Below are 27,385 nucleotides of genomic sequence, written 5' to 3'. Positions count from 1 at the left end.
CAATTGTCTGATTATATAGGATTTTATATGACATTTTTAAATATGTTTTTGCTACTGTTCAAATATTATATGGAAGGATTTTTGAGGACAGTCGGCTCACTCCTCCTCATTGAGGATGACAGATATGCCTGTTATGACAGTATATATTTAGTCTCACTGCTGAAATATAGACTGTTCATTGAAGACATGTGATATCAAGTGTCTTCAGTGGTTAAGATTTGTGGTTTGGAGTATTATCCTCCTTGTGATGGTGCACAAATTCTGAGTATGGGTCACCATACTTGGCTGAATGTCACGTCACTTTACATACTGTATTAACAGCAGTACAAAAGCAGCATTACTGTATAGAAAGAGCCTCTGTGAAGAATCAAATGGCCAGTGAATTGAGACTAATTTAACTGTATGTGTTTATCTGGAGCTCAGCTGTAACATTTGGCCCACTGACATTAGGACATCATCCACCTCCAGCTGCATTATTAGAAACAAGTAATGAAAGAGTGAATGCACCAGTCTTATATCTGAAATCTTGCACATCTCAGGATTTACTCCAAAGGCATCTAGGTATTCATGATCTAAGATTAAACAGTACAGGTTACTGGGTGTTCAGAGTGTTTTCAGTAATCCACACTGATTAATCTCTTATCACCACACCAGATGGCTTTTAAATAGTGCATGTCAAAGCTAATTAGTGGTATTTTGCTGAATATTATGATTGGTGTCTGTCCTGAGATGACTATCCTTTTTTAAAAACTGAAGAATGGCAACAACGCCAAGCATCACAATCCAAACACTTGAGTACGATGAGAGACTGCTTGTTTTTCCATCAAAGCTTCATATCAGTCATCTGAGAAAAATGGTCCATTTGCATTGAACTGTTTTCACTAAATGATTCAGCTTCCGAAAATAATTGCTTGGAACAATTTTGGATGATTAGTGAAGAATGCTTGTGAGAGCAGATTTACTATTTCGTTCACTCGATTTATAAATTGTATGCACTATTTAGCAGATCGAGGGAACGCAATAGTAAATCGAGGGAATGCAATAGTAATCGTGTGCACGTTTTAGTACATTGAGGGAACGAATTAGTAAATTGTGCGCACAATTTATTTATTTTTTTCTTGCATGTCATATGCGGGGCTCCGTAATACACACACATCTTAACAGTTTTTCTCTTATTCCTTATTGCTCCCACAGCTGTCCTATCCTGTGCAGTGAATAATGGAGGCTGTGAGCATGAATGTAGCCAACTTTCTCCAGTTCACTTCCAGTGCCGTTGCAGACATGGTTACCAGCTCACAGCTGATGGCAAGCACTGTAGACGTGAGTTTTGCTCTTCATGTATATAATTTTGACATCTAACAGTGGCTCAAGTTTGTGGTGCTCAGTTTTATTGAAAAATCTACCGAAATTAACATCAGATGATGCTTTATTGTTACTGTTTCAAAACAGCAAGGTACTGTACCATGTTCAACTTACTTTGCTGAGTTGTTTTACTTAGATAGCCTCATGTTTTGTACAGTAATTCTAATATGAGACTTTACTAAAGCAATCTGAACTCAAATATCATATGTTTTAGACTCTAGTCCAGCAACAGACTAGTGCTAACCAGTCTGGACCAGTATGGAAGTTCATGTTGGTCAACACGTTCATTTCAGCAGGGTGTAGAAGCAGATTTATTTATTTAAACTCTTTACCTTCTGAAAGTTTTGTTATGTTCATGATGTCCATAAAATCTCCTGCCAGTGCATATAACATGCTATTAGTCAAAGAGCATGCTGACAAGAGGATGAAAGTAGGAAAAGCTTTGGTCTAAGGCTATGTCATAAAGTCAGTATGTAGCTCTTGGACGTATGTGGATGGAAGGGTTCTTGGCAGAAAAGTGGAAGCTAAAGAAAGTGATCAACATCTCTAAAACCCAGATGTGCTGTTTTTTCAGAGATATTGGCAACTGCCTTGGATACTTTGACTTAGTATCTGTATCAGTCCTAAATCAATTCATATGAAGCTGGACTACTGTATCACAACCATGCAAACGTTGAGTTACAAATGACCAACTTTAGACTGAATTTGTATACTATCAAAAAAGTGTTACAGCTCAAGAGCAGTTACTAACCTAAATAACAGGGTCAAGAATTCCAGTAACTATGAACTTCCAAACAGACCTCACTTAGTGCAGTGTGAGTCACTTGAACAGCAATATCTGAAACCGCTGTGCATCTTGGCCTGCTTTAAATAGCAGTTTTCACAGAGAAACACTTATATTATTCAGACTACTGCATCATCATCTTGGCAAACACTGTGCCAATTCCAGTGTGTCTGCCAAAATTCACATACATTGTACACAGCCCCACAGATCCAGTGTCCTGACACTCGCCAGAGCCAACTGTTCCCCTATGAAGTGTTACCACTGGGAGTTAGGTGAAGACAAGGGGAAAGAACAAGGGACAGAGAGAATGAGTATGGTATTGTGTAACTAGTATCTGTTTGACATTGACAAAAAACATGCTAGCATCTGTGTTCGTGAGAGAGTGGTGGACAGTGCAATTCAGCAAATCAATAACAAAGTTTAACTGTTTTCATACTGTTGTGTTCAAAGTACAGACGAGTCTTGGGACAAAAGTTTTTGTACTAGTTTAATACTTAGACAATCCTTACAAAAACAACTATGGTTGTGCAATGCTTCAGCGATGGTATCTGATGGTAAAGATGGTCAAATATGAACTGAAAAAAAAGATTAAACTCAATATATCATATTTATATGACATGAAGTCAAAGCAGAATTAAAGGTTATGTGTCTCAGGACAACACACAATAGTGACGTTGGTAAATGAATCTGTGATTTTGAACATATCGCTTGAGTGAATGATTCAATGGCTCACTCATAAAGGCACTAGCTGCATCCAAAATCACGTACTGTCTGAGTTATATATCTAATGAAGAGCTTACTTTGCAAATGATAGAATTGTCTGTGCTGTATAGTTTAATCCAGGCGTTTTACATTTATGTCTTATGAATACTATGAATTCGACATTCTACTCTTTATACATACAGTTTTTCACCTACTATATAGTAGAAAAATAGGCAGATTAACGCAATGGGAGCCATATGTTTGATTTCTTGATAAATTAGTGCCAAATGAATCGGTTGAACCAATGATTCAATGATTCACTCATATAGACAGTCACTTGTTGCCACCTACTGGCGTAATATGCAGAAAGAGTCACAGTAAAATCCCTACCACTTAAACACACAAAAACAGTCAAACAGTGAAAAGTATTTAAACAATGAATATCATATTCATAGGGCCCTATCATGCACCTGGCGCAATGCGACGCAAGGTAAGTACTTAGTTAATGTAGAGTTTTCTTTGGTTTTGAACAGATCATATGACTCTGATTTGCTCACCCAAATCTATAAAAATGTGTTGAAAGGTAAGTTTATGGTTGTTATAAACCTGACATTATTTGATGCTCTCTGATGCAGTATCACGCCATACGTTAAAAAACACCTTTTTCTTTCCTTATTTATTCTGGATAAGGGTTTCAAAATTGCATTGTATATGTATGATGTTTTATGTCATAATGGGACTGAGGGAACAGAGCTGGCCAGGGAAATATGGGAATTCAGATAGAGAAAAGACTGCAGAAATTATGTTTGTGTATTACATGGACGGTGTTGACAAGATAATGAGAGTTTGTGTGCATGAGGGAGACAGCCACTGAAATGACTTATAAGATCTTGACTTAAACGACATGTGTTTCAGTGAGGAACCCATGTGCGGAGAGGAACGGCGGCTGCATGCACTTATGTCGCAGTGATGGCGGACAAGCTGTGTGCAGTTGTAGCCAAGGCTTCACGCTGGCCCAGGACCAGAAGAGCTGTGAAGGTAAAAGCTTCTGACAGCAGCAGTAAAGAGCTTTTCCATTGCGCTAGGGTTCAGTTACACTGTCATGGAAAGTATTAAATGGTCTCTCATCTGCCGAATCCTCTGTTTCCAAAGTTTTTAAAGAAGTTTCTTTCCCATGGTGTGAGAACAGTGGAAGCTCTGTGTTTGATTAGATGTCTGAAAGCTGGAGAACATGGTTCATCTTCTCAGTGAGAGAGAGAGCAGAGATTTCCACTCTGAAGTCCATGATGGAACCAGTTAATGCTTAAGTGATTGTAAGAGGCAGAAATGTCTGTTTGTCCGACTGAAAGTGACTCAACAAATCCAAAGTGGGGTTCTCATCTTATTAGACGTCTGTATAAATAGAAAAAGGCAACATGTCATCAGTAGCTTGTAACTGGTGTGTTTCAGATGTCGATGAGTGTGAAACGGAATTGGCAGCGTGTGCTCACAGTTGCCGGAACACGCTGGGCTCTTTTTCATGCTTTTGCAATCCGGGATACGAGTTGGGCTCTGATGGCAGGAAATGCTACCGTGAGTTACCTTTACCTAAGCAAGGTTCAGAAAGGCACAGAAACATACCCCAGTGGTCTCAAAAATTAGAGGTTGGTGAGTTAAGTGTGAAGTATTGATACTTTTAATAATGTTATTGTATCAAGAGAATTAATCATACTTATTGGATAAGCAAGTGATAACTAAAAAGAACTCTTATGCTTACCAAGGCTGCATTTATTTGATCCAAAATACAATAAAACAGTAATATTGTGAAATATTACATATTTTAAAGTGTAATTTATTCTGAATTTTCAGCAATCATTACTCCAGTCTTCAGTGTCACATGATCCTTCAGAAATCATTCTAATATGCTGATTTGGTGTTCGAGAAACATTTGTTCTTAAAAATATAAAAATTTCTCTATTTTATGCAAACATTGATACATTTTATTTTTAGGATTCTTAATATGTAGAAAGAAGAATTAAAAAGAACAGCATTAATCTAAAATGGAAATAATTTGTAACATTATAAATGTCTTTTTGTAGCATTATATTACGATAAGAACTATTTCTCATCTGAACATGCAAAAAAATGATGAAAGACAAGATTAGAAGTTAAAATTCATTATGTTCTGTAATTAACTATGAATTTGATCCATTAGCATCTGACTGATTGATCAAGGGCTAATGAACAGTCAGCTGGTCATTACTGACAGATAATCCCTGAGTGGGTGATCAGGTGTTCATCAATCAGGAGGAGGTTTATTTTAAAATAATGACTGACTGACTGTACATTATCAGCATTTTTTATGGGAACTTGACAAGTAAATAAATGGACATGAATTTAGCTTAGTTTATTGTTGAGGAGAAAACCTTGAACCTAGAACATTGTAAAAGATTGCTGTAAAAACTAAAAATAATACTGGTAGTGTTGGTATCAAAATTCATGATATTGGCCTTTGCCTTGATATTGATTTATTAACTACAATGAACATGGTCCATTAACATTTGACAACCAGAAAGTGTCCAACAAAACCTAACAAATTTTGAAATAAATTACACATAGTTGGCTTCTTTATTATCTAATGTAATGACATTCATGCTATGTTCATAATCATTTTTTTGAACAATTGTTTCTTTCTATTATTAACTCTCTGTAGGTATTGAAATGGAGATTGTTAATAGTTGTGACTCATATAATGGTGGCTGTTCACACCACTGTCAGCACGGCACACTTGGACCCATCTGCAGCTGTAACCAGGGTTATAAGCTCGCAGAGGACCTCAAAACCTGTTTGGGTGAGTGTGCAGGTGTACATAAATTAGTTTTACAGGATGACTCCAATGAAATCCATCTCTTAGATTCGACGTGCATCCAACTGCACTGAAAAACCTTTAAAATCATCATTCCTCAATGAGTATTAATGACTATTTGCTACAAAAGTAAATGTCAGCCAGCTGGATCTCAGCAGTCGTAGGTCTTGTGTTTTTCTGGCTTGTCTCTCCAAATAACGACCCTCTTAATAGCTGGAAATGTACTTATGTAAATACTCAGTCTACAGAGTCCTAATACATGCCGATGGCTTGTGGCCTCACTTTCTGTACTGCTTTTTTTGTTTAAGATCTGGAAGAATGTGAGGAGGGAACTTCATGCTGTGAGCAGGACTGCACAAACTACCCCGGAGGTTATGAATGCTACTGCAGGGCAGGATACAGACTCAACACTGACGGATGTGGATGTGATGGTACTTCACAACCTCTTTACTGCTGATCGACTATTAAAGAAGAGCGAGGAGACATATCAGTTACTGTCAATGTGCTATAATAATAAACAGTGGTAGTTACATCACAGTGCAGTCACGTTGTATCACATTGAGTGTTGTGTTTTCCACTGGTGTCTAGATGTGGATGAGTGTCTGTCTGATAATGTGGGCTGTGAGCACGCTTGTCAGAACACAGCTGGCTCCTATCACTGCTTCTGTGAGTTTGGAAACCGGCTCGCTGAGGACAGACACTCCTGTATTCGTAAGTATACCATGAGGGCACAGTGGATATCAGTTACTGTGTGTGGTGTGCAATAGGATTGTTTTATAATACAGCTCTCTAGTATACTTGATTCTGATTGGTCAATCACAACATTCTGTGGTCAGCGAATACACAGCAATACAACCATCTGGTCATAGTGCAAAATAAACCTTACAGTATGTACTGTACATCACTTAAATCATGAAAGGTGTTTGTTCTGCGATAATTATATTTTATTTTAATTTATGAAGAGCAAAGAGACTTTTAAAGCACAGTATAGGAAATGGGTTGGCTGGGAAACATACAACAGTTTATTAGTAAATAGTCAAATAGTTTATAGGCCATCATACAAAAATACTGGACCTCAGAATGCCAACCAATCAGAGTCGAGTATTCCAGACAACTATGTATGGTAATAATTTTGTAAAATAAATGCTAAACTGTGAATTTAATTTGTATACAAGTCCTTCTCAAAAAATTAGCATATTGTGATAAAGTTCATTATTTTCCAAAATGTAATGATAAAAATTAAACTTTCATATATTTTAGATTTCATTGCACACCAACTGAAATATTTCAGGTCTTTTATTGTGTTAATAATGATGATTTTGGCATACAGCTTATGAAAACCCAAAATCTCAAAAAATTAGCATATTTTATCCGACCAATAAAAGAAAAGTGTTTTTAATACAAAAAAAGTCAACCTTCAAATAATTATGTTCAGTTATGCACTCAATACTTGGTCGGGAATCCTTTTGCAGAAATGACTGGTTTAATGCGGCGTGGCATGGAGGCAATCAGCCTGTGGCACTGCTGAGGTGTTATGGAGGCCCAGGATGCTTCGATAGCGGCCTTAAGCTCATCCAGAGTGTTGGGTCTTGCGTCTCTCAACTTTCTCTTCACAATATCCCACAGATTCTCTATGGGGTTCGGGTCAGGAGAGTTGGCAGGCCAATTGAGCACAGTAATACCATGGTCAGTAAACCATTTACCAGTGGTTTTGGCACTGTGAGCAGGTGCCAGGTCATGCTGAAAAATGAAATCTTCATCTACATAAAGCTTTTCAGCAGATGGAATAATAAATAATAATAATAATTCATTACATTTATATAGCGCTTTTCTAGGCACTCAAAGCGCTTACATTGTCAGGGGGTATCTCCTCATCCACCACCAGTGTGCAGCATCCACCTGGATGATGCGACGGCAGCCATAGTGCGCCAGAACGCCCACCACACACCAGCTTACTGGTGGAGAGGAGAAAGAGTGATGAAGCCAATCAGTGGATATGGGGATTGTTAGGAGGCCATGATGGTCAGAGGCCAATGGGCAAATTTAGCCAGTATGCCGAGGTCACACCTCTACTCTTTTCGAAAGACTTCCTGGGATTTTTAATGACCACAGAGAGTCAGGACCTCGGATTAACGTCTCATCCGAAGGACGGTGCTTGTTGACAGTATAGTGTCCCCATCACTACACTGGGGCGCTAGGACCCACACAGACCACAGGGTGAGCACCCCCTACACTCCCTCACTAGCACCTCTTCCAGCAGCAACCTAGCTTTCCCAGGAGGTCTCCCATCCAGGTACTGACCAGGCTCAGCCCTGCTTAGCTTCAGTGGGAAACCGGTCTTGGGCTCCAGGGTGATATGGCTGCCGGCCATGGAAGCATGAAGTGCTCCAAAATCTCCTGATAGGTAGCTGCATTGACCCTGACCTTGATAAAACACAGTGGACCAACACCCGCAGCTGACATGGCACCCCAGACCATCACTGACTGTGGGTACTTGACACTGGACTTCAGGTATTTTGGCATTTCCTTCTACCAGTCTTCCTCCAGACTCTGGCACCTTGATTTCCGAATGACATGCAAAATTTGTCCAAAAGTCCAGTGCTGCTTCTCTGTAGCCCAGGTCAGGCGCTTCTGCCGCTGTTTCTGGTTCAAAAGTGGCTTGACCTGGGGAATGCGGCACCTGTAGCCCATTTCCTGCACACGCCTGTGCACGGTGGCTCTGGATGTTTCTACTCCAGACTCAGTCCACTGCTTCCGCAGGTCCCCCAAGGTCTGGAATCGGTCCTTCTCCACAATCTTCCTCAGGGTCCGGTCACCTCTTCTCGTTGTGCAGCGTTTTTTGCCACACTTATTCCCTCCCACAGACTTCCCACTGAGGTGCCTTGATACAGCACTCTGGGAACAGCCTATTCGTTCAGAAATTTCTTTCTGTGTCTTACCCTCTCGCTTGAGGGTGTCAATGATGGCCTTTTGGTCAGCAGTCTTACCCATGATTGCGGTTTTAAGTAATGAACCAGGCTGGGAGTTTTTAAAAGCCTCAGGAATCTTTTGCAGGTGTTTAGAGTTAATTAGTTGATTCAGATGATTAGGTTAATAGCTTGTTTAGAGAACCTTTTCATGATATGCTAATTTTTTGAGACAGGCATTTTGGGTTTTCATGAGCTGTATGCCAAAATCATCAGTATTAAAACAATAAAAGACCTGAAATATTTCAGTTGGTGTGCAATGAATCCAAATTATATGAAAGTTTAATTTATATCATTACATTATGGAAAATAATGAACTTTATCACAATATGCTAATTTTTTGAGAAGGACCTGTATATAGTTCTGATATGATTTCTACAGTACATAACCATTTTGGATAATGAAATAATCAGTATTTTTGATGGGAACATTGAATTGAATGAACCAATTCGAATGCATGGAGAGTTTCATAGCTGTGCTATTCATTGATTTAATTACACTAGCATCAAACAAAGTTTGGGGTTGGTAAGTTAAATGTGTTTGAAAGAACTTTTATTCTTACCAAGGCTGCATTTATTTGATCGAAAATATACCTGTATGGGCTCTGGGAAGACTAGCAACCACTTTGTGAAAGCTCATGGGCATTTGAATAAAGATTGTGCATTTTGCGGTGTTGGGGAGTAACTAGTTACATGTAACGGCGTTACGTAATTTAATTACAAAATTATTGTAACTGTAATTAGTTACAGTTACTAAGAAAAAATGAGTAATTAAATTACAGTTACTTATGAAATTTTTAACGATTACAAAGGGGATTACATTTGAATATTTACACACATCCACATACAGATTTAACTGATTTCTTTCCCAAATTGCACTGACTATTCTGAGACATAGCTACCGCCCTAATAATTTCCGGGATGCGGAAGTACAGTCTGGTTCGTAGAATCCAGTCATAAAAACGGAATGCCTAACGCGGACGGAATATGCCACATTTTGGATGACTAAATCAAAAGTAGGTCTGTACACTTGAATCAAAACATGACATCGACTAGTCTGTGAATAGTAAGCCCCACAAATGCAATATATGACCTGCACATTCTGCGTGTTGGAAATCAGGCGCGGACTGGACACCGGGAGAACCGGGACAATTCCCGATGGCCTGGCAGCCGATTTGGCCCGCTATTTAATAACATTATTGTATAATTGCCTGCCGAATGTACTAAAGCGATCATTTGTGAATCCGCCATTTGATAATTAAATCTCTAATAAGTCATGAAGTGTTAGTCGTGACTCGCGCGCTCTCCGCGCCTCCGCCAAACGGTTTGGATCAGACTCAGAGAGAGAGAGAGAGTGGAGTGTGGAAGCGCACAGCTGGAGCAGAGAAGCAGAACTCCTGTTCAGGGTTTCAGGTCAGTTTCATCTGTAAAGATGCTTTTTTGTCTTTGTTTTTTTAATCAAGCAGCAGCACGTTGCTCATCAGTCATCACTCAAAATACTATATAAAGGACATCATTATTATCAGTTGTAATGTTACAGTAGTAATTTAGCTGAAAAAAATCAGATTTTTTTATATAGGTTAAGGGGGAGCTACGACAGACAACAACACAACCCTTACGAAAATTAACATTTTAATATTTAACTATAAATCCAGAGAAAACTATTGTTTAACTGTGGTAACCAAAAATGTAAAATTATTTTACAAATGTATTTATTTAAAAATAAATACAAATCCATTTGCAAAAAAAAAAAAAAAGTTTATTTTTCTAATAAAAGCATGTTTAACTTTTGTAAGGGAAAAACATGACTCGTGTACAGTATTAGGATTTTTCTATAAAGATATTGTAGTATTGTAGAGTATTGTATTGTAAAGTATAGTTTTGTTCAATCTTGAGTATTTTGCATGTCCCTAAATTAAAGATTTAAACCTTTTTTTTTATGTCAGGTCCAAACAAAAAATAGTTTTGTCCATGAACTGGTTTGTATGAGTTTGAATTTTCCAGTCTGAATTTTTTTCCCAGTCCGCCCCTCCTGTAAATTAATGGCAAAGACATGGTTTCATTTACTACACATAAGCCTACTGAAGCTCGCAGTGTTTTCAACCTCTGCCATCTCAATATAGGAGTACACGAGCACATAAACATAATTTCTAGAACTGCTCTGTGTCACTTCATGTGCATTTTACTTATTTTGAGAAAACTATCATCATATACAAAGAGACAGCAGTTTAAAAAAAACACCAATGTTTCAGGAGTTTATTACACAGAATATGTCACATGCTTATTAGATATCTGTATTTAAGTTGATGTATATGCTTTTATTTATTTTTCTTTAATTTTCACAAATTTATAAAAGTAATCAAAAAGTACTCAAAAGTAATTAGTTACATTACTTTAATAAAGTAATTGAAAAAGTTACACTACTATTACATTTTAAACAAGGTAACTTGTAATCTGTAACCTATTACATTTCCAAAGTAACCTTCCCAACACTGGCATTTTGGTATTTGATAATTATCTGTCCAATGAGCAGCATATTGTCCAGCCAGCTGATAAACCTATTCAGTATGATACTACAGTATATCTAATCATCTAAGGCTTTTTTTTAGCAATAATAAGACATTATTACTTACATAGTTGGTGTAACAGCAAGACAACATTGATCATGTCAATAAATCTACTTCTCTCTCTCTGTTCTGTGTAGCCCTGGAGAGAGCAGTTGAGGAATTGTCCGGTCCAGTGGTGGTTGAGAGACCTCTCCTTCATCTCACTCTCCTCCAGGACTACCCACAACCCCTGGAGCGCTATCACGACTATGAGGACGATGGCTTTGGAGAGCTGCGAGCAGATAGCACCCTCTCTGAGAAATTTGGTTTGTCGTTCAGTCAAATGTCTTTATTTATTATTAGTGGCTCTTGCTTCTTGTTAATCTTCCCGTAGTCTTGTCACAGTGTGTTTGAATGGGACATTTGGCCACGACTGCAGCCTGATGTGTGACGACTGCTCTAATGGAGGACTGTGTAACGTTGACAGAGATGGTTGTGACTGCCCAGATGGCTGGACAGCAATCATTTGTAACCAAAGTATGTATTTTATGTTTTGTGAAACCATTTAGTTTGAGATTTTTGTAATGTTTTTAAAGATTCTTGAGCTCACCAAGGATGCATGTACAGTATTTATTTAAAAACTGACAGTAAAAAAAGTAATTTTATGGAATATTATTACAATTTAAAATAACCATTTTCTATTAATATATTTTTACATTTAATTTATTTCTGTAATGGCAAAGGTGAATTTCAGCAGCCCTTACTCCAGTCTTCAGTGTCACATGATCCTTCAGAAATCATTCTAATATGCTGATTTGGTGTTCAAGAAAAATGTCTTATTATAATCAATGTTAAAAAAAACTGTTGTGCAGCTTTAATACTTCTGTGGAAACTGTGATATGTTTGAACAGTAGTGTAGGGATATACTTTGCATAATCACTCTGTATAAAATAACACTTTCCTTTGTCCATTTTAGCCTGTCCAGAGGGAACATTTGGGAAAAACTGTTCCTTCGCTTGTAAGTGCAAAAACGGTGGCACCTGTGACCCGATTAGCGGGAAGTGCCGCTGCCCACCTGGAGTCAGTGGAGACCTGTGCCAGGACGGTGAGTGACTGCGAGATTACAACATTAAATGAAACCATATCTGTGCCAAACCTGCTGTTCCAAAAACTGCTGGCATGTTTACAACCCGATTTCCAGAAAAGTTGGGACGTTTTTTAAATTTTAATAAAATGAAAACTAAAAGACTTTCAAATCACATGAGCCAATATTTTATTCACAATAGAACATAGATAACATAGCAAATGTTTAAACTGAGAAAGTTTACAATTTTATGCACAAAATGAGCTCATTTCAATTTTGATTTCTGCTACAGGTCTCAAAATAGTTGGGACGGGGCATGTTTACCATGGTGTAGCATCTCCTTTTCTTTTCAAAACAGTTTGAAGACGTCTGGGCATTGAGGCTATGAGTTGATGGAGTTTTGCTGTTGGAATTTGGTCCCATTCTTGCCTTATATAGATTTCCAGCTGCTGAAGACTTCGTGGTCGTCTTTGACGTATTTTTCGTTTAATGATGCGCCAAATGTTCTCTATAGGTGAAAGATCTGGACTGCAGGCAGGCCAGGTTAGCACCCGGACTCTTCTACGACGAAGCCATGCTGTTGTTATAGCTGCAGTATGTGGTTTTGCATTGTCCTGCTGAAATAAACAAGGCCTTCCCTGAAATAGACGTTGTTTGGAGGGAAGCATATGTTGCTCTAAAACCTTTATATACCTTTCAGCATTCACAGAGCCTTCCAAAACATGCAAGCTGCCCATACCGTATGCACTTATGCACCCCCATACCATCAGAGATGCTGGCTTTTGAACTGAACGCTGATAACATGCTGGAAGGTCTCCCTCCTCTTTAGCCCGGAGGACACGGCGTCCGTGATTTCCAACAAGAATGTCAAATTTGGACTCGTCTGACCATAAAACACTATTCCACTTTGAAATAGTCCATTTTAAATGAGCCTTGGCCCACAGGACACGACGGCGCTTCTGGACCATGTTCACATATTGCTTCCTTTTTGCATGATAGAGCTTTAGTTGGCATCTGCTGATGGCACGGCGGATTGTGTTTACCGACAGTGGTTTCTGAAAGTATTCCTGGGCCCATTTAGTAATGTCATTGACACAATCATGCCGATGAGTGATGCAGTGTCGTCTGAGAGCCCGAAGACCACGGGCATCCAATAAAGGTCTCCGGCCTTGTCCCTTACGCACAGAGATTTCTCCAGTTTCTCTGAATCTTTTGATGATGTTATGCACTGTAGATGATGAGATTTGCAAAGCCTTTGCAATTTGACGTTGAGGAACATTGTTTTTAAAGTTTTCCACAATTTTTTTACGCAGTCTTTCACAGATTGGAGAGCCTCTGCCCATCTTTACTTCTGAGAGACTCTGCTTCTCTAAGACAAAGCTTTTATAGCTAATCATGTTACAGACCTGATATCAATTAACTTAATTAATCACTAGATGTTCTCCCAGCTGAATCTTTTCAAAACTGCTTGCTTTTTTAGCCATTTGTTGCCCCCGTGCCAACTTTTTTGAGACCTGTAGCAGGCATTAAATTTTAAATGAGCTAATTAAGTGGATAAAAGTGTAAAATTTCTCAGTTTAAACATTTGCTACGTTATCTATGTTCTATTGTGAATAAAATATTGGCTCATGTGATTTGAAATTCCTTTAGTTTTCATTTTATTAAAATTTAAAAAACGTCCCAACTTTTCCGGAATTCGGGTTGTAAATGAAATATGACTTGTGTTTAATGTCTCAAATTACATTCATATTAGTTTAGATCATGTTAAGTGTGTAATTTTCATTCTGTGTTCTTCAGGCTGTCCAAAGGGACTATATGGAAAACACTGCAACAAGAAATGTAACTGTGCTAATAACGGCCGCTGCCATCGCACGTATGGAGCCTGTCTGTGTGATCCAGGGCTCTACGGCAGGTTTTGTCACCTACGTAAGTATAGCTGTATATCAGACCAACAATGACTTAAAACTCCAGGAGATACTCGCACAGTGTGATTTACCCAAGTAGGACATGTTCCTGGATCAACATCCTTTTTTTGACTTTAACAACATTCCTATGAAGTAATCAAAGCCCTAATCCTATTCCAAACCATAACCATAAAATCAAAGGGAAATTATATTTTGTGGTCCAAATGTTTGAGACCTCTAACGAAAATGTTTCTATTTAGCTTTTTTTTTTTTTTTTTTTTAGATAGTTTAATAATATTTTTTCTCTAATTTAATACAGGTTTGTGTAAAACCTGATGGTCATGTTCTCTAGCATGATTAGAGATGCAACAAGCTAATTTTTTTAACTAATAAAACTTAAACACTTTACAGTAAGGACCCATTAGTTAATGTTATTAACTAAAATTAAGTAAAAGTGAGCAATACATTTGTAACTGTGTGTATTAATCTTTGTAAGAGCTGGTTAATAAACATACAGCTGTCCATTGTTAGTTCATGTTAGCTCAGGTGCTAACATATTAATCTAATAATAATAAATGTTTAAGAAATATTTTTCATTGTTTGTTCATGGTTAACTAATGTTAACAAATACAATGATAAAACCTAATTACATTCTCAGATTTTCAATGTGATTTAAACCTGAACTTAATATCTGATTCATTGATATATTGATTCAGTGGATTGTTGTTCCAGAACTGACGAAGATGTTGATCCAGGCACATGTCATATTTGGATTAATCATGTTATCTTTTTAACATCTGATGGTTCTCCTGATTTTAACAGAATATCCTACACATTGTCTTTTCCAGCTTGTCCCAAGTGGTCTTATGGATCTGGCTGCTCATCGGAGTGTCATTGTGTGCAGCAGAACACGCTTGAATGCCATCGACATCATGGATCGTGTGTGTGCAAGCCTGGCTATCAGGGCAAGACCTGCAACCTGGGTCAGTTCAGGGAGTACCATTCACTTGATTGACAGCTTGTGTGTGGGAAGTGTTTTATCTGTTGTTCTTTGTGTTTTAGGGTGTGATAGTGGATACTATGGTCCAGGATGTAAATCAAAATGCCAGTGTCCAGCAGGAGTGTCTTGCCATCACATGACTGGACAATGTCAGCGTCAGTGCCCAGCCGGTTTTTATGGAGATCACTGTGACCAAGGTGAGTTAAAGTAATGCATTCGCTGAAATTCAGTGATATTCGCAATACACAGTGCTAGAAGAGCTTCTATAAAAGTAGATTTATGGCGATCTCTGAGAGTCATTGTGTAAGTTTTGCTGACTAGCATTTGACAGGATAAATAACATAAGCGGGTCAGGCCAAATACAGCTGTCAAACACTGGAATACATGATGGAAATACCTTTATCTCCTGGCTTGCTTGTTAAATGTGTTCCCTTAACAAAGATATGATCCTGTATTTTACTCAAATCAAAATCTAGAGTAAATATTGAAGTCCAACATGTTATAGAACAGATTTTAAAGGGGAAATGTCTTGAATAACATGAATATTTTGGTTTTCGAAAGAACTTTGCAGAGGCTTTACAGGTCAGTTCTGACCTGGTCAACAGGGGAAAATTAAATGCTAAAACTAAGTTGAATTATGTATTGCTACAACATTGATTTCATATTTTTGTAGGCCAAAACAGAAATGACCATAACCCTGGTTCCCTCGACAGAAACCCAACCAGATTTTTCCATTGGCTATTGGATTATAGCAGAAAATAAGCTCTGTGGCCTACAAAGGTTTATGGTTCTTACACATTTTATTCATCATGATGATCTTCACAAATGAACACAACTTTTGTGAACTTCGAAGCAATCTCCAGAAGTAAAATGTTAAACATAGGCTATAAATTAACAACACCAGAGTCGCATGATTTCAGCGTCAAAATCACTAAGCTTCCAACAACTCTTTCAGCCTTTATTTTAAATATATTTTCCCTGAAAGTTTGAGTTAGAGTGTGGTTATACAATGAGGCCGTATAAGCAGACTAGTGAGTTAGTGAGCCCTATTTAGCCACATGTTAGTAACCACTTTTTAGTAAAAGCTTTTAGAAAATCACAAGGGGATAATACCAGATAAGAAGAAGGTAAGAAATACTGTAACCTGCAAACTTTTATTTATTAAAGATATCCAGGCCAGATGACAGTCAGTTACTTGAATTGATATGTATCTATGATTTTTTTACGAGGATAAAATAAAATTTCAGCAGCTTTCATGAGTGAGTGAGTCCAGTCCACCTGGCGGGGTATACGTAAATATCCAGAATATTTCAACAGAAATACTGAGCTGGCAGTCAAACCTCACAACCTGGAAGTCAATAAACAATCAGAGTGCTATGTCTGCCATCAATTAGAAAACAACAGGCTGTGAAGGGAGTCGATTTGGCTTGCCTCGGCATTTCACTCGTAGCCTCTGTGGTTGCTTGACCTGTCCATTCTCTAGATGCTCAGTAGACTGTCTAGCCAATGTAAAATCTGGGTCCAGAAGCAAAAGCTGGTGTTTTCATATTTTTTATTAAACAAACAGTATTAGGTTTATATTACACTGTTCACTCTGTGAAAACTGTATGTACTGTCTTTTACAGAGTGCCCTGTAGGACAGTTCGGAGTTGGATGTTCACAATCTTGTGAGTGTAATGGAGCTCCATGTGACTCAGTGACTGGAACGTGCCACTGTCCTGCTGGGCAGACAGGAGAACACTGTGAAAAAGGTGCGAAAAACAGCACTGGACATCAATGAGTACTGCAAACCAAAAAACAAGAAACCAAAGACAGGGAGTTGTAGAATGCTATCAAATAGTTAAGAGAGAGATTGCAAGTGAAACATCATATTCACTTATTCCAAATTGATCTGGAATCACATTTACACGGTGTTTCATCTGAACCAAATTAAACACGCTGACCTCTGCTTTATCTCCTTGCTCTGCACATGTTTAAAAGAGAGGAAAATTGTTTTGCCATTAATGACTTTTCAGTCTGTTCTGTTTAGGAGTGGACAGGGTAGTTTAGAGAGGAGAAATCGCTGTGATTTTGGAGGTCTATTATTAACCACATTTTGCTGAGCCAAAGATCACAGACCTAACCATGGTAATATATCACAGGACAATCCATTAGAGGAGTTCTCTCTCAAATACATAAAGTCATAACGAGCCGCAGTGCAGAAGGAGAGGAGCGAAGCCATGCCACAGAGACGACTAATAGCTGTTATTAATGAACAGTCAGTGGCTTCCAGCTGAGAGTGTGTTTAGATGCCAGGTGTGCTGCTGTGAAGCTGTCAGGACTCCAGTGTTGACAAGTATGAATAAGATAAACTTATGAAGAGTAAAGAAATGCTTTGGTAAATCATAATTATGAGAAAGTCGAAATTGTGATATTGTACTTAACCATAATTATGGAATAACATTTTTAAATTGTAACATGCTGTGTCATAATTATGAAATTATGAGAAAACGAAATGATGACATCATATATGAGATAAAAATATGAGATTGACAAAGTAAAAATTATGACAAAAAGTCATAATTATGAGATATAGTCAACATTATGACATAAAAAGTGACTTTTCATGTCAAAATTACACTTTTAACTCATCATTATGACTTTAATCAAATTTACTATTTTGAAATTGAGTATTTGTTTGAGTATCCCTTTATGAATTATCTTCTATAATTTTTTTTAATGTTCAGAGTGTGAAGAGGGTCGCTGGGGGCTGGGATGTGCAGAACTATGCCCTTCCTGTGATAATGGTGGATTGTGCGATCGGCAAAACGGCACCTGTATTTGTCCACCGGGATACATGGGAAATCTCTGTCAGAGTGGTAAGATTTAATATTTAATTTTCATAATCTTAATGTTTCTTCAGACCTCTGTTCAAACCAGACATCTGTCATTTGTTTAGAGTTTTGTGTCACACATAAGAGAAAACATCTGTTGCATATATGTGTTTTTCAAATGTCAGATTTGAACTTTCCTCAGATTTGAACTTACCTGTCAATAAACTTTATTTCTAACAGTCTGCCCATTTGGGCTCTTTGGCCTTAGCTGCCAGTTGCGCTGCACCTGTGAAAACAGCTGGCATTGCCACCACGTGACAGGTCTCTGTGCTTGCAAAGACGGCTGGATGGGACCCAACTGCGCAAAAGGTAAGGGCACACTTAGAAGTCACACTTCACTTAGATTTAGTTGTTTGTCTTGAACCTAAATCAAACCCAGAAGCAAAAGAAAGTCGTTCAGTGATCATGCCAATGAGACTGTGGATGTCATGGATGCCTCTTTGACATCTAGCACCTTCAACATTGCTTTAGACTCAGCTTTTACAAGATTTGTTACTCCTCAGCCATGCAACATAAGACTGAGTTGTAGTAACTACTGACCTTTGCTGCTCTCTTTGTGGCAACTACCTAGTTTTGCCCATCCATGCCCCATAAAATAACAAAATCCAGAGCGTCATGCATTGCCACTACACACACTTTTTTTTTTTACTTTTGTACCTCACCCGTTGCTGGTCAGCATACATCTGTTATGTATGTATATTTTTAATGCAGCACCTTGAGTTCACCCAAAATGAAGCTCCAAGTAATGCCTTTTCACTGTTCTCTGCATTGGCTCATTTATTTAAGAGCTCATTACCTACAAGTCAGCCTGTACTTTAATAGATGTTACATCAGATCCAGTCAAACAGTCACATTCTTATTTCAGTGTAGACAAAGCTCAATTAGAATCACTGCTCCCATCAATGCAAATATAACTTTCATTTTTTTATTCATGTTAATCAGTCCCCAGTAAATAAATACACATTTGAGAAACAAAACGGCAAAAAATTTGTAAAAAAATTCTAAATATATAAAAAAAGAAAAATAATTTAATTTTTATTATATAAATATATTTCTTATTCCAGTTGTTTTGGACATGTGTTTTGTACTTAATAATAATAATAGTAATTCATATTTATTTATTTTTAATCTAAAAGTCTTCATAATTTAATGAGTTTGTAATTAAAAAAAGTCTTTTAAACAAGATCTAATTATATCAGTTATTTTCAGCATTTAATAATTGTAATCAGTGTTTTTCAGTCATTTTTTTGTAAAAACACTTGAGAGGCAAAATATAATTAGATGTTTATTTCAAATAATACAGACACTTGTATTTTTAGCTTGTGTTTTGAATTTTTTGTAAAAAATATATTTATATTTTAGATCTTTTTAATCTAAAAGAAGTAAATAGTTAGCTTATGCCTTATTTATTTCTGAGCACCTATCTCAACATACATTCAATCACCTGCAGCAGGTTTCTGGATATAAATGATCTTTGCCCTCAGTGGATCCACTACATGCAGTTTGTTGCAAAAAAATTAAACCTAAAATAAATGAGTTGTCTGCTTTAATAAATCTGGTTAATTTAAATCACTCATAATGTGATCTCAGTGGTAGAGTGGGAATTAATTATTTGGTGTAATGGGGCATGCATATTCTGTGGCAGCTTGTGAGGTGGGACACTGGGGGCCAAACTGTGCCAACCAGTGTGACTGCCGGAGCAGCGTGGCCAGCTGTGACCCTACGACTGGACAGTGCCATTGTGAAGCAGGCTACACGGAACCACGCTGTGATCAAAGTATGAGCAACCATTGCTATTTCCAGGGAACACAAATCTAGCTTTTTCATATTTTTTCAATGTGTTTTCTAGAGTGTCCAGAGGGTTTCTTTGGCCAGGGCTGTCGCCACAGATGCCAGTGTGAGAATAAAGCAGCGTGCGAGCATGTGAGCGGTGCCTGTATTTGTTTATCAGGCTGGATTGGAACATACTGTGAAAAACGTAGGAGAGGAGAAGGGGTGAAGTTGGTTATGTGGTATAATTATCACTAAAACTAGTCCATTTAACATATTTAAGTTTATATATGTATCTTTATCAGCTTGTCCGGAGGGTTTTCATGGTTTCGAATGCCAGCAGAAGTGCCAGTGCTTAAATGGTGGTCGCTGTCACCCCGTGACTGGAGACTGCCAGTGTCCATCTGGTTGGGTAGGGCCCCTTTGCAACACCAGTGAGTCATTTTACTGTGGTCAACATCCCATGACAATAAATGGAAACAAGACGCATGTTCAAAGCATTCCCTTTGTCTTTCGTGTAAGGTAAAATTAAAGAAATAAAACAGATGCTCTGAGTTTGTGTGTCCATGGATCGGTACACGTTGCAGTAACGAATGCTGACACAACCTCATCCTGATGTCTGCCTTTGATGTAGAAACCTGGTGGCATTGTATTTCAGAATGTGTTGTAGTTCCTTGTTTATAGAGTTTCATATTTGTCTGTATCTATATCTGTCTTGCTGTAGCATGTGAAGCTGGCACCTATGGCCCTGGCTGCAGTCAAACCTGTAACTGCCACAATAATGCCACCTGTGACCCTGCTGATGGAAAATGTGAGTGTGGAGCAGGATGGACAGGGAGCAGCTGTGAACAAGGTAGTGTGTTTAACTGTCCTCACGCAATCCTGAGAGATGTTTATACTTCCTTTAATCAAAAACATGCCAAGATTTTTTTTTGTTAGTTTTGTAGAAATAATATATATATACACATATATAAATATTACAGGGGTCTAAAGCTGAATTATTTAAAACTTAACTGAAAGTTCAAATGAAAGAGATTTTTTTTCTCTCTCCAGAGTGCCCAGCTGGCTTCTATGGTGTGGGCTGCCACCAGCACTGCTTGTGCCAGAATGGAGGGTCATGTGACCAAATCAGCGGGCACTGCACATGTCTACGTGGATGGACTGGAGTGGCCTGTGAAGAGGGTGAGACATAAACCAGACATTTCTGACACACAGCAATGTTTACAGAAATTCATATACCTGTGAAAATATATAGCAATTTTCAGATGCCAAATAGGTGATTTTATTTTTCAAACATCTTGTTTCTGTGTTTTATGTTCAGAATGTGCTCTGGGACACCTCGACGTGGACTGTCAACACAAGTGTGAGTGTGAGAACGGCGGAGTGTGTGACCGACAGAATGGCAGGTGCTCCTGTACCGCAGGCTGGATGGGCTCACGCTGTGAGATGGGTAAAAAACATCATAGTGCCTCAGTAGTCATCATAATGTCTGCTTAAAAAACTGACCTTGAAGAATATGTATTCTCATTCGGTGTGTTTTAATCAGCATGTACTCAAGGTTTGTATGGTCCAGGCTGTAAGCAGCAGTGCAGGTGTGATCATAACGCCCCATGTCACCACATCACTGGCACCTGTATGTGTCCTGCAGGCTGGAGAGGGTTGCACTGCGAGAAAAGTAATTTCCCCCCAGTATCTATATTGTTTTGTTTTTGTTTTCTGTTAGATTGCCCCCTGCTGGCAGATCCAGCGTCATGTAACTCATTTGTGCTCTTTCAGTTTGTTTACCTGGTTCATATGGGAAGCGATGTGCTCAGCGATGCCACTGTCCCCGCGGCACTTCCTGTAATCATGCTACTGGGGAGTGTGGCTGCCCACCTGGACTTACTGGTAACGGCTGTGAACGAAGTGAGTGCTGATCTTCTGATCTCATTACACTCCTGTTGAAATGTTTGACAGCATATCAGTTGTTAAACACTAATCCTGCTGGCCTGGATCTCAAAGGTTGTTTTGTTCCTCTGCTCTGCAGTGTGTCAGTCAGGTACGTTTGGACTGAACTGTAATCAGATGTGCCAGTGCTCTGAGGTTAATCAGCTCTGTCACCCCGTCACTGGTGCCTGCTACTGTGCTCCAGGATATCACGGCAGCAAGTGTGATACAGGTGTGCCCTTCATGATCTTACCTTCTTTTATCTTAATAAATCAAGTACACTGAAATGTACAGTAAAGATTCAAGATGTGACAATATGGCTATGTGGAAAAAAAATATAGTAATCATTTCTGAATACACCAGACAGGCAAAATATGTTTTTATGTAATTGTATACAGGCACTATTGTTTCACAGGTGTCGATTTTTATTAAAACGAATAGTTTTACAAAAAGGTTTCATTAGTTAACATGAACTATCAATGAAAACTACCTCTAAAGTTTTTATTAATCTTAGTTAATGTTAATTTCAACATTTACTGATACATTATTAAAAGTTGTATGTTAATATTATTTAATGCACCTGAGCTATCATGAATGTATTTTTATTAACTAATGTCAGCAAAGATAAATAAATACTGCTTATTGATAGGAAATGTAAGTTAATGCATTAACCACTTTTAACTAATGGAACCTTATTATAAATTCTTACCAAACGAACATATTTCAACTTTTTTCTTGAACTCTTATGTCATATTAAAAACTTTTTTTGTACATACATTTTTTTAAATATTTTTTTTCCTTCACATTTTTTTTCAAACACCTTTAATATATAGATCTTCGGCCTAGATTATGAAATCAAAAATGATTAAATTAATTACGTCACAATTCAGTAAATTAAAATTCAGTAAATGTGGCATCATTTCCATCACAAATAAAACTTTATAGCATGTAATTTTCAGTCAATCTGTATTTGTCAAATTATGGATGTTATTCGGTTATATGTATTTAGGATATAAAAGCTATGAAATTAGACAAAGGAAAATGTTTCAAAGTAATTTGTATTAGTGGCCAAAATGCCCAATGTTGAAGAAACATCTACATGCTGTGAAGTTGTAAATCGTTATTATAGATGTCGTACCCATGATGCCTTGTTGTTTTAGAGTGTGTGGTAGGCCGTTATGGTCCCAACTGTGAGCAGGAGTGCCAGTGTCTGAATAAAGGAGTGTGCAAGACCAGCACTGGCACCTGTACCTGCCCACCGGGATTCATTGGACCAAACTGCAATATCAGTCAGTCACACTTTTACAATTTTTAATCATTATTCTATAACAAATATTGTCTAATTTCGATATATATATATATATATATATATATATATATAAAGGTTAGAGTAATCACTAACAGGCTGCTCTCTCTAAAGCCTGTCCATCAGGGCGTTATGGGCAAGACTGTGCACGAGTGGCTTTGTGTGGTGAAGGGGCCAGGAGTGATCCGGTCACTGGCAGATGCGTGTGCAAAGCGGGCCAGCGAGGGGAAGACTGTGGGAAAGGTCTGAATGTATTCCTGCTAAAGTAATGTTTAAGGGACTGACTAATGTTTGGCTGAGTTTGTATGAAATAAGCCGATGAAGAGTTATTGTGTCTCAGGTTGTCCTAAGGGCTGGTTTGGTGAGGACTGTGCTCAGCGCTGTGACTGCAGTAACAGAGGACTGTGTGACACGGTTACAGGAACCTGCACCTGTGGGCTCGGCTGGACAGGAAACAGCTGTGATAGAGGTCAGCTGATTGTGCACAGTTCACCCAAACATAGACATTCTGCTAATGCAGCTTTTATAAATACAGTTAAAACTCAGTGTGACTAGGGATGCACCTAAATCAAAATTCAAGCCAGTATTAATAAGCCAAAGATTATTTTTTATCCAACATTTAAGATTCTAAAATAAATGAAATAATTTATTGATAAAATATCTGGATACTATTTTTACATATATTAATAAAATAAATGGTTAATGAAATACTATAATAATACTATAATATAACATATGTATAGTATGAAAATGTACAAACCAGATTTCAAAAAAGTTGGGACACTGTACAAATTGTGAGTAAAAAAGGAATGGAATAATTCCCAAATCTCATAAACTTATATTTTATTCACGATAGAATATAGATAACATATCAAATTTTGAAATGTCACGCCTAATATTGGCTCATTTTGGATTTCATGAGAGCTACACATTCCAAAAAAGTTGGGACAGGTAGCAATAAGAGGCCGGAGAAGTTAAATGTACATATAAGGAACAGCTGGAGGACCAATTGGCAACTTATCAGGTAAATTGGCAACATGATTGGGTATAAAAAGAGCCTCTCAGAGAGGCAGTGTCAGAGGATCACCAATTCCCCCAATGCTGCGGTCAAAAATAGTGGAGCAATATCAGAAAGGAGTTTCTCAGAGAAGAATTGCTACTGTAATGGAAATCACAACATGGGCTCAGGAATACTTCCAGAAAACATTGTCGGTGAACACAATCCACCGTGCCATTCAACGTTGCCAGCTAAAACTCTATAGGTCAAAAAAGAAGCCATATCTTAACATGATCCAGAAGCGCAGGTGTTTTCTCTGGGCCAAGGCTCATTTAAAATGGACTGTGGCAAAGTGGAAAACTGTTCTGTGGTCAGACGAATTAAAATTTGAAGTTCTTTTTTGAAAACTGGGATGCCATGTCATCCGTACTAAAGAGGACAAGGACAACCCAAGTTGTTATCAGCGCTCAGTTCAGAAGCCTGCATCTCTGATGGTATGGGGTTGCATGAGTGCGTGTGGCATGGGCAGCTTACACACCTGGAAAGGCACCATCAATGCTGAAAGGTATATACAAGTTCTAGAACAACATATACTCCCATCCAGACATCGTCTCTTTCAGAGAAGACCTTGCATTTTCCAACATGACAATGCCAGACCACATACCGCATCAATTACAGCATCATGGCTGTGTAGAAGAAGGATCCGGGTACTGAAATGGCCAGCCTGCAGTCCAGATCTTTCACCCATAGAAAACATTTGGCGGATCATATTGAGGAAGATGCGACAAAGAAGAACTAAGACAGTTGAGCAACTAGAAGCATGTATTAGTCAAAGAATGGTACAACATTCCTATTCCTAAACTCGAGCAACTTGTCTCCTCAGACCCCAGACGTTTGCAGACTATTATAAAAAGAAGAGGGGATGCAACACCGTGGTAAACATGGCCTTGTCCCAACTTTTTTGAGATGTGTTGATGCCATGAAATTTCAACTCATCAACTCAGTTTAAACATTTGATATGTCATCTATGTTGTATTCTGAATAAAATTATTGAAATTTGAAACTTCCACATCATTGCATTCTGTTTTTATTCACCATTTTTACAGTGTCCCAACTTTTTTGGAATCGGGTTTGTAAATAAAAGATTATTAAATTCTGTTTAAATGTGTTGTTGTGTTGATCAGAGTGTCCCAGAGGCCGATATGGGGCTGACTGCAGGGAAATATGTGAATGTAAAAATCATGGCACCTGTGACAGAGTGACGGGCGAGTGTCACTGTCCTCCTGGGTACTATGGACATCTCTGTGAACATGGTGAGAAAACACAGCATCTGTTTCAGCTAATTTTGCATCCGTACCAGTTTAGTCCGTTTTGTAATGATTCTAATTCAGGTGTTTTTTTATATATATATTTCTATCAAAAGCATGCCCTGTTGGTTTCTATGGACATGGCTGCCAGCTTTTGTGTGACTGCCGTGCCAATGTACCTTGTGACTCTGCAACTGGCCACTGCCTCTGTCCTCCAGGTTATCAAGGACTCCGCTGTGATAGAGGTGCAGAGGATATCAATATCAATATATCAATCTCTGAATAGAGTTTTAAAATTCATTGAAAATTTAGCAAATGTGTTTACTGTTCCTTTCAGTCAAATATGCATCCTTGCTGAGTAAAAGTACTGATTTTTATTTTATTTTTTATTGATAAATAGTCTAATCTATATATCTGTATGTATCTGTAGTATACATGCATACATATATCTGTACATATGTATGCACACATTTATTATATATGAATATTATGTAAACTGTATGTTTATATTTCAGAATGTGATCCAGGCAAATTTGGGCCTAATTGTGATCACAAATGCGACTGTGACGGAGACACACCATGTGACCCTGTCAGTGGGAGGTGTCTGTGTGCACCTGGGAAAATGGGATCTCGCTGTGATATAGGTAAGCCTAACACTGAATTTGTATCACTTGACTTTTTCTTTAGTCATTTAGTCAAAAATGTCTTTCTGCATTCCCATCAGACTGTGGAGTGAATCGATTTGGACCCGACTGCTCAGAGAGATGCGAGTGTCACAACGGAGGTCAATGCAATCCACGCAATGGACGCTGCACCTGTCTCAACAGCTGGGTCGGACCGAGCTGTCAAGAGGGTAATTTCACTGGTAATTCACAATAACCTTCACTTTTTACAGCAATCTCAAATAACAACTTTCCTGTGTAATGTTATTTTTTATAACAGGGATCATGTCTAGTCAGAATACTAGCAGAAGCAAAAGGAAGGACTCATCAGTATAGCAATCTCACAGTTTCAGTAACAGACACCGAAAGTTTCACTGACAGTAAACTGACCTGGCTTGAATTTGTGAGTGGACTCTTGGCTAAAACTGAAGCCTTGTATCTTTGAACCCAAAGGGCCACCAAACTGTCAGATGACTCTGTCAAGGACAAACTCTTGTGGCAGTTAAGGTGGAGACATCCATTAGTTAGTCAATAAATAATATACTTTCTCGTGAAAAAGTGGACAACATGGTGAAGACTATTCAGATTGAAGTTCCTCCTGGATGAGGACAAATTCCAAGTTTTTTCAGCATCAGTTCTGCTCATGGAGATCGAACTTCCTGATGACTTCAGTCTAATTCTAATCAAGAAAAGCACCAAATCAAGGCCTTCGCTTCACCTGAAAAAATTAATGATGTCCGTATTTCAAATTATTTCAAGTAATACAAAAACATGAAACTGGATGGAAACTGTATGAATGTAAGTTTTATGTGTACAAATTTATTTGAAAGAAAACTGTACTGTAAACCTTATAATCACTATGATTCCCGTTATATTGAACCAGTGTTTTGTCCTTTTATGGTTTTTGCTATAGATTTATTTTTGTACAGTACCTTCTCTACATAACTATGCATTTGTGAAGTGTGATTTGTATTCTCAGTGCAAACTATGAACTCAAAGAAAATGTATATTTCAATATTTCTGCAGCTAAGGAATGACCAAAGATTTTTTTAAGCAACCCTGGCAAACATGGTGGATGCTTTTTCTTCGTTTTGTAATGGTTACATTTCTGAAGGTTTACACGTGTTTTATTCATGATTAAACGTCTCTAAGGGTTATAGAAATAGATGTTGAATTTTTAAAGAATGTTTTTGATAACCGCAGTTAAGAATTATTTAGAAACCTATATGCTTCTGTTTTATTATTAATAATAATAATAAATTCTTGCCACCCTGTAATTCTCTAAAATAATTTAAAATAAAAATTTAAGAGGAAAAAAAATTATATCAAACATTTTACACATTTACACATAT

General features: G+C 37.9%; 1 protein-coding gene across 2 annotated transcripts in view; it reads left to right on the top strand.

Annotated features, from left to right (window-relative positions):
* LOC132129692 (multiple epidermal growth factor-like domains protein 6) overlaps positions 1–26,751 on the top strand; it is a 57,604-nt gene extending 30,853 nt beyond the window's left edge. For both annotated transcript variants that reach the window (XM_059541356.1, XM_059541357.1), the window contains 32 exons: positions 1,195–1,320; positions 3,764–3,886; positions 4,298–4,420; positions 5,541–5,678; positions 6,002–6,124; positions 6,282–6,404; positions 11,363–11,530; positions 11,610–11,741; positions 12,181–12,309; positions 14,086–14,214; positions 15,041–15,175; positions 15,255–15,389; positions 16,818–16,943; positions 17,919–18,050; positions 18,246–18,374; positions 19,711–19,842; positions 19,915–20,043; positions 20,141–20,269; positions 20,560–20,688; positions 20,889–21,017; positions 21,157–21,285; positions 21,382–21,510; positions 21,612–21,740; positions 21,862–21,993; positions 22,922–23,050; positions 23,182–23,310; positions 23,408–23,536; positions 25,249–25,377; positions 25,488–25,616; positions 25,887–26,015; positions 26,096–26,236; positions 26,314–26,751. In XM_059541356.1, the coding sequence (XP_059397339.1) occupies positions 1,195–1,320; positions 3,764–3,886; positions 4,298–4,420; positions 5,541–5,678; positions 6,002–6,124; positions 6,282–6,404; positions 11,363–11,530; positions 11,610–11,741; positions 12,181–12,309; positions 14,086–14,214; positions 15,041–15,175; positions 15,255–15,389; positions 16,818–16,943; positions 17,919–18,050; positions 18,246–18,374; positions 19,711–19,842; positions 19,915–20,043; positions 20,141–20,269; positions 20,560–20,688; positions 20,889–21,017; positions 21,157–21,285; positions 21,382–21,510; positions 21,612–21,740; positions 21,862–21,993; positions 22,922–23,050; positions 23,182–23,310; positions 23,408–23,536; positions 25,249–25,377; positions 25,488–25,616; positions 25,887–26,015; positions 26,096–26,236; positions 26,314–26,369 (4,109 nt within the window). In that variant the 3' untranslated portion in view covers positions 26,370–26,751. The remainder of the gene's footprint in view (positions 1–1,194; positions 1,321–3,763; positions 3,887–4,297; positions 4,421–5,540; positions 5,679–6,001; positions 6,125–6,281; positions 6,405–11,362; positions 11,531–11,609; positions 11,742–12,180; positions 12,310–14,085; positions 14,215–15,040; positions 15,176–15,254; positions 15,390–16,817; positions 16,944–17,918; positions 18,051–18,245; positions 18,375–19,710; positions 19,843–19,914; positions 20,044–20,140; positions 20,270–20,559; positions 20,689–20,888; positions 21,018–21,156; positions 21,286–21,381; positions 21,511–21,611; positions 21,741–21,861; positions 21,994–22,921; positions 23,051–23,181; positions 23,311–23,407; positions 23,537–25,248; positions 25,378–25,487; positions 25,617–25,886; positions 26,016–26,095; positions 26,237–26,313) is intronic.
* Positions 26,752–27,385: the final 634 nt, after the last annotated feature.

The sequence above is a fragment of the Carassius carassius genome, chromosome 46, assembly GCF_963082965.1.
Source record: "Carassius carassius chromosome 46, fCarCar2.1, whole genome shotgun sequence".
Lineage (NCBI taxonomy): Eukaryota > Metazoa > Chordata > Actinopteri > Cypriniformes > Cyprinidae > Carassius > Carassius carassius.
This window is presented reverse-complemented; position numbering and strand designations above follow the sequence as displayed.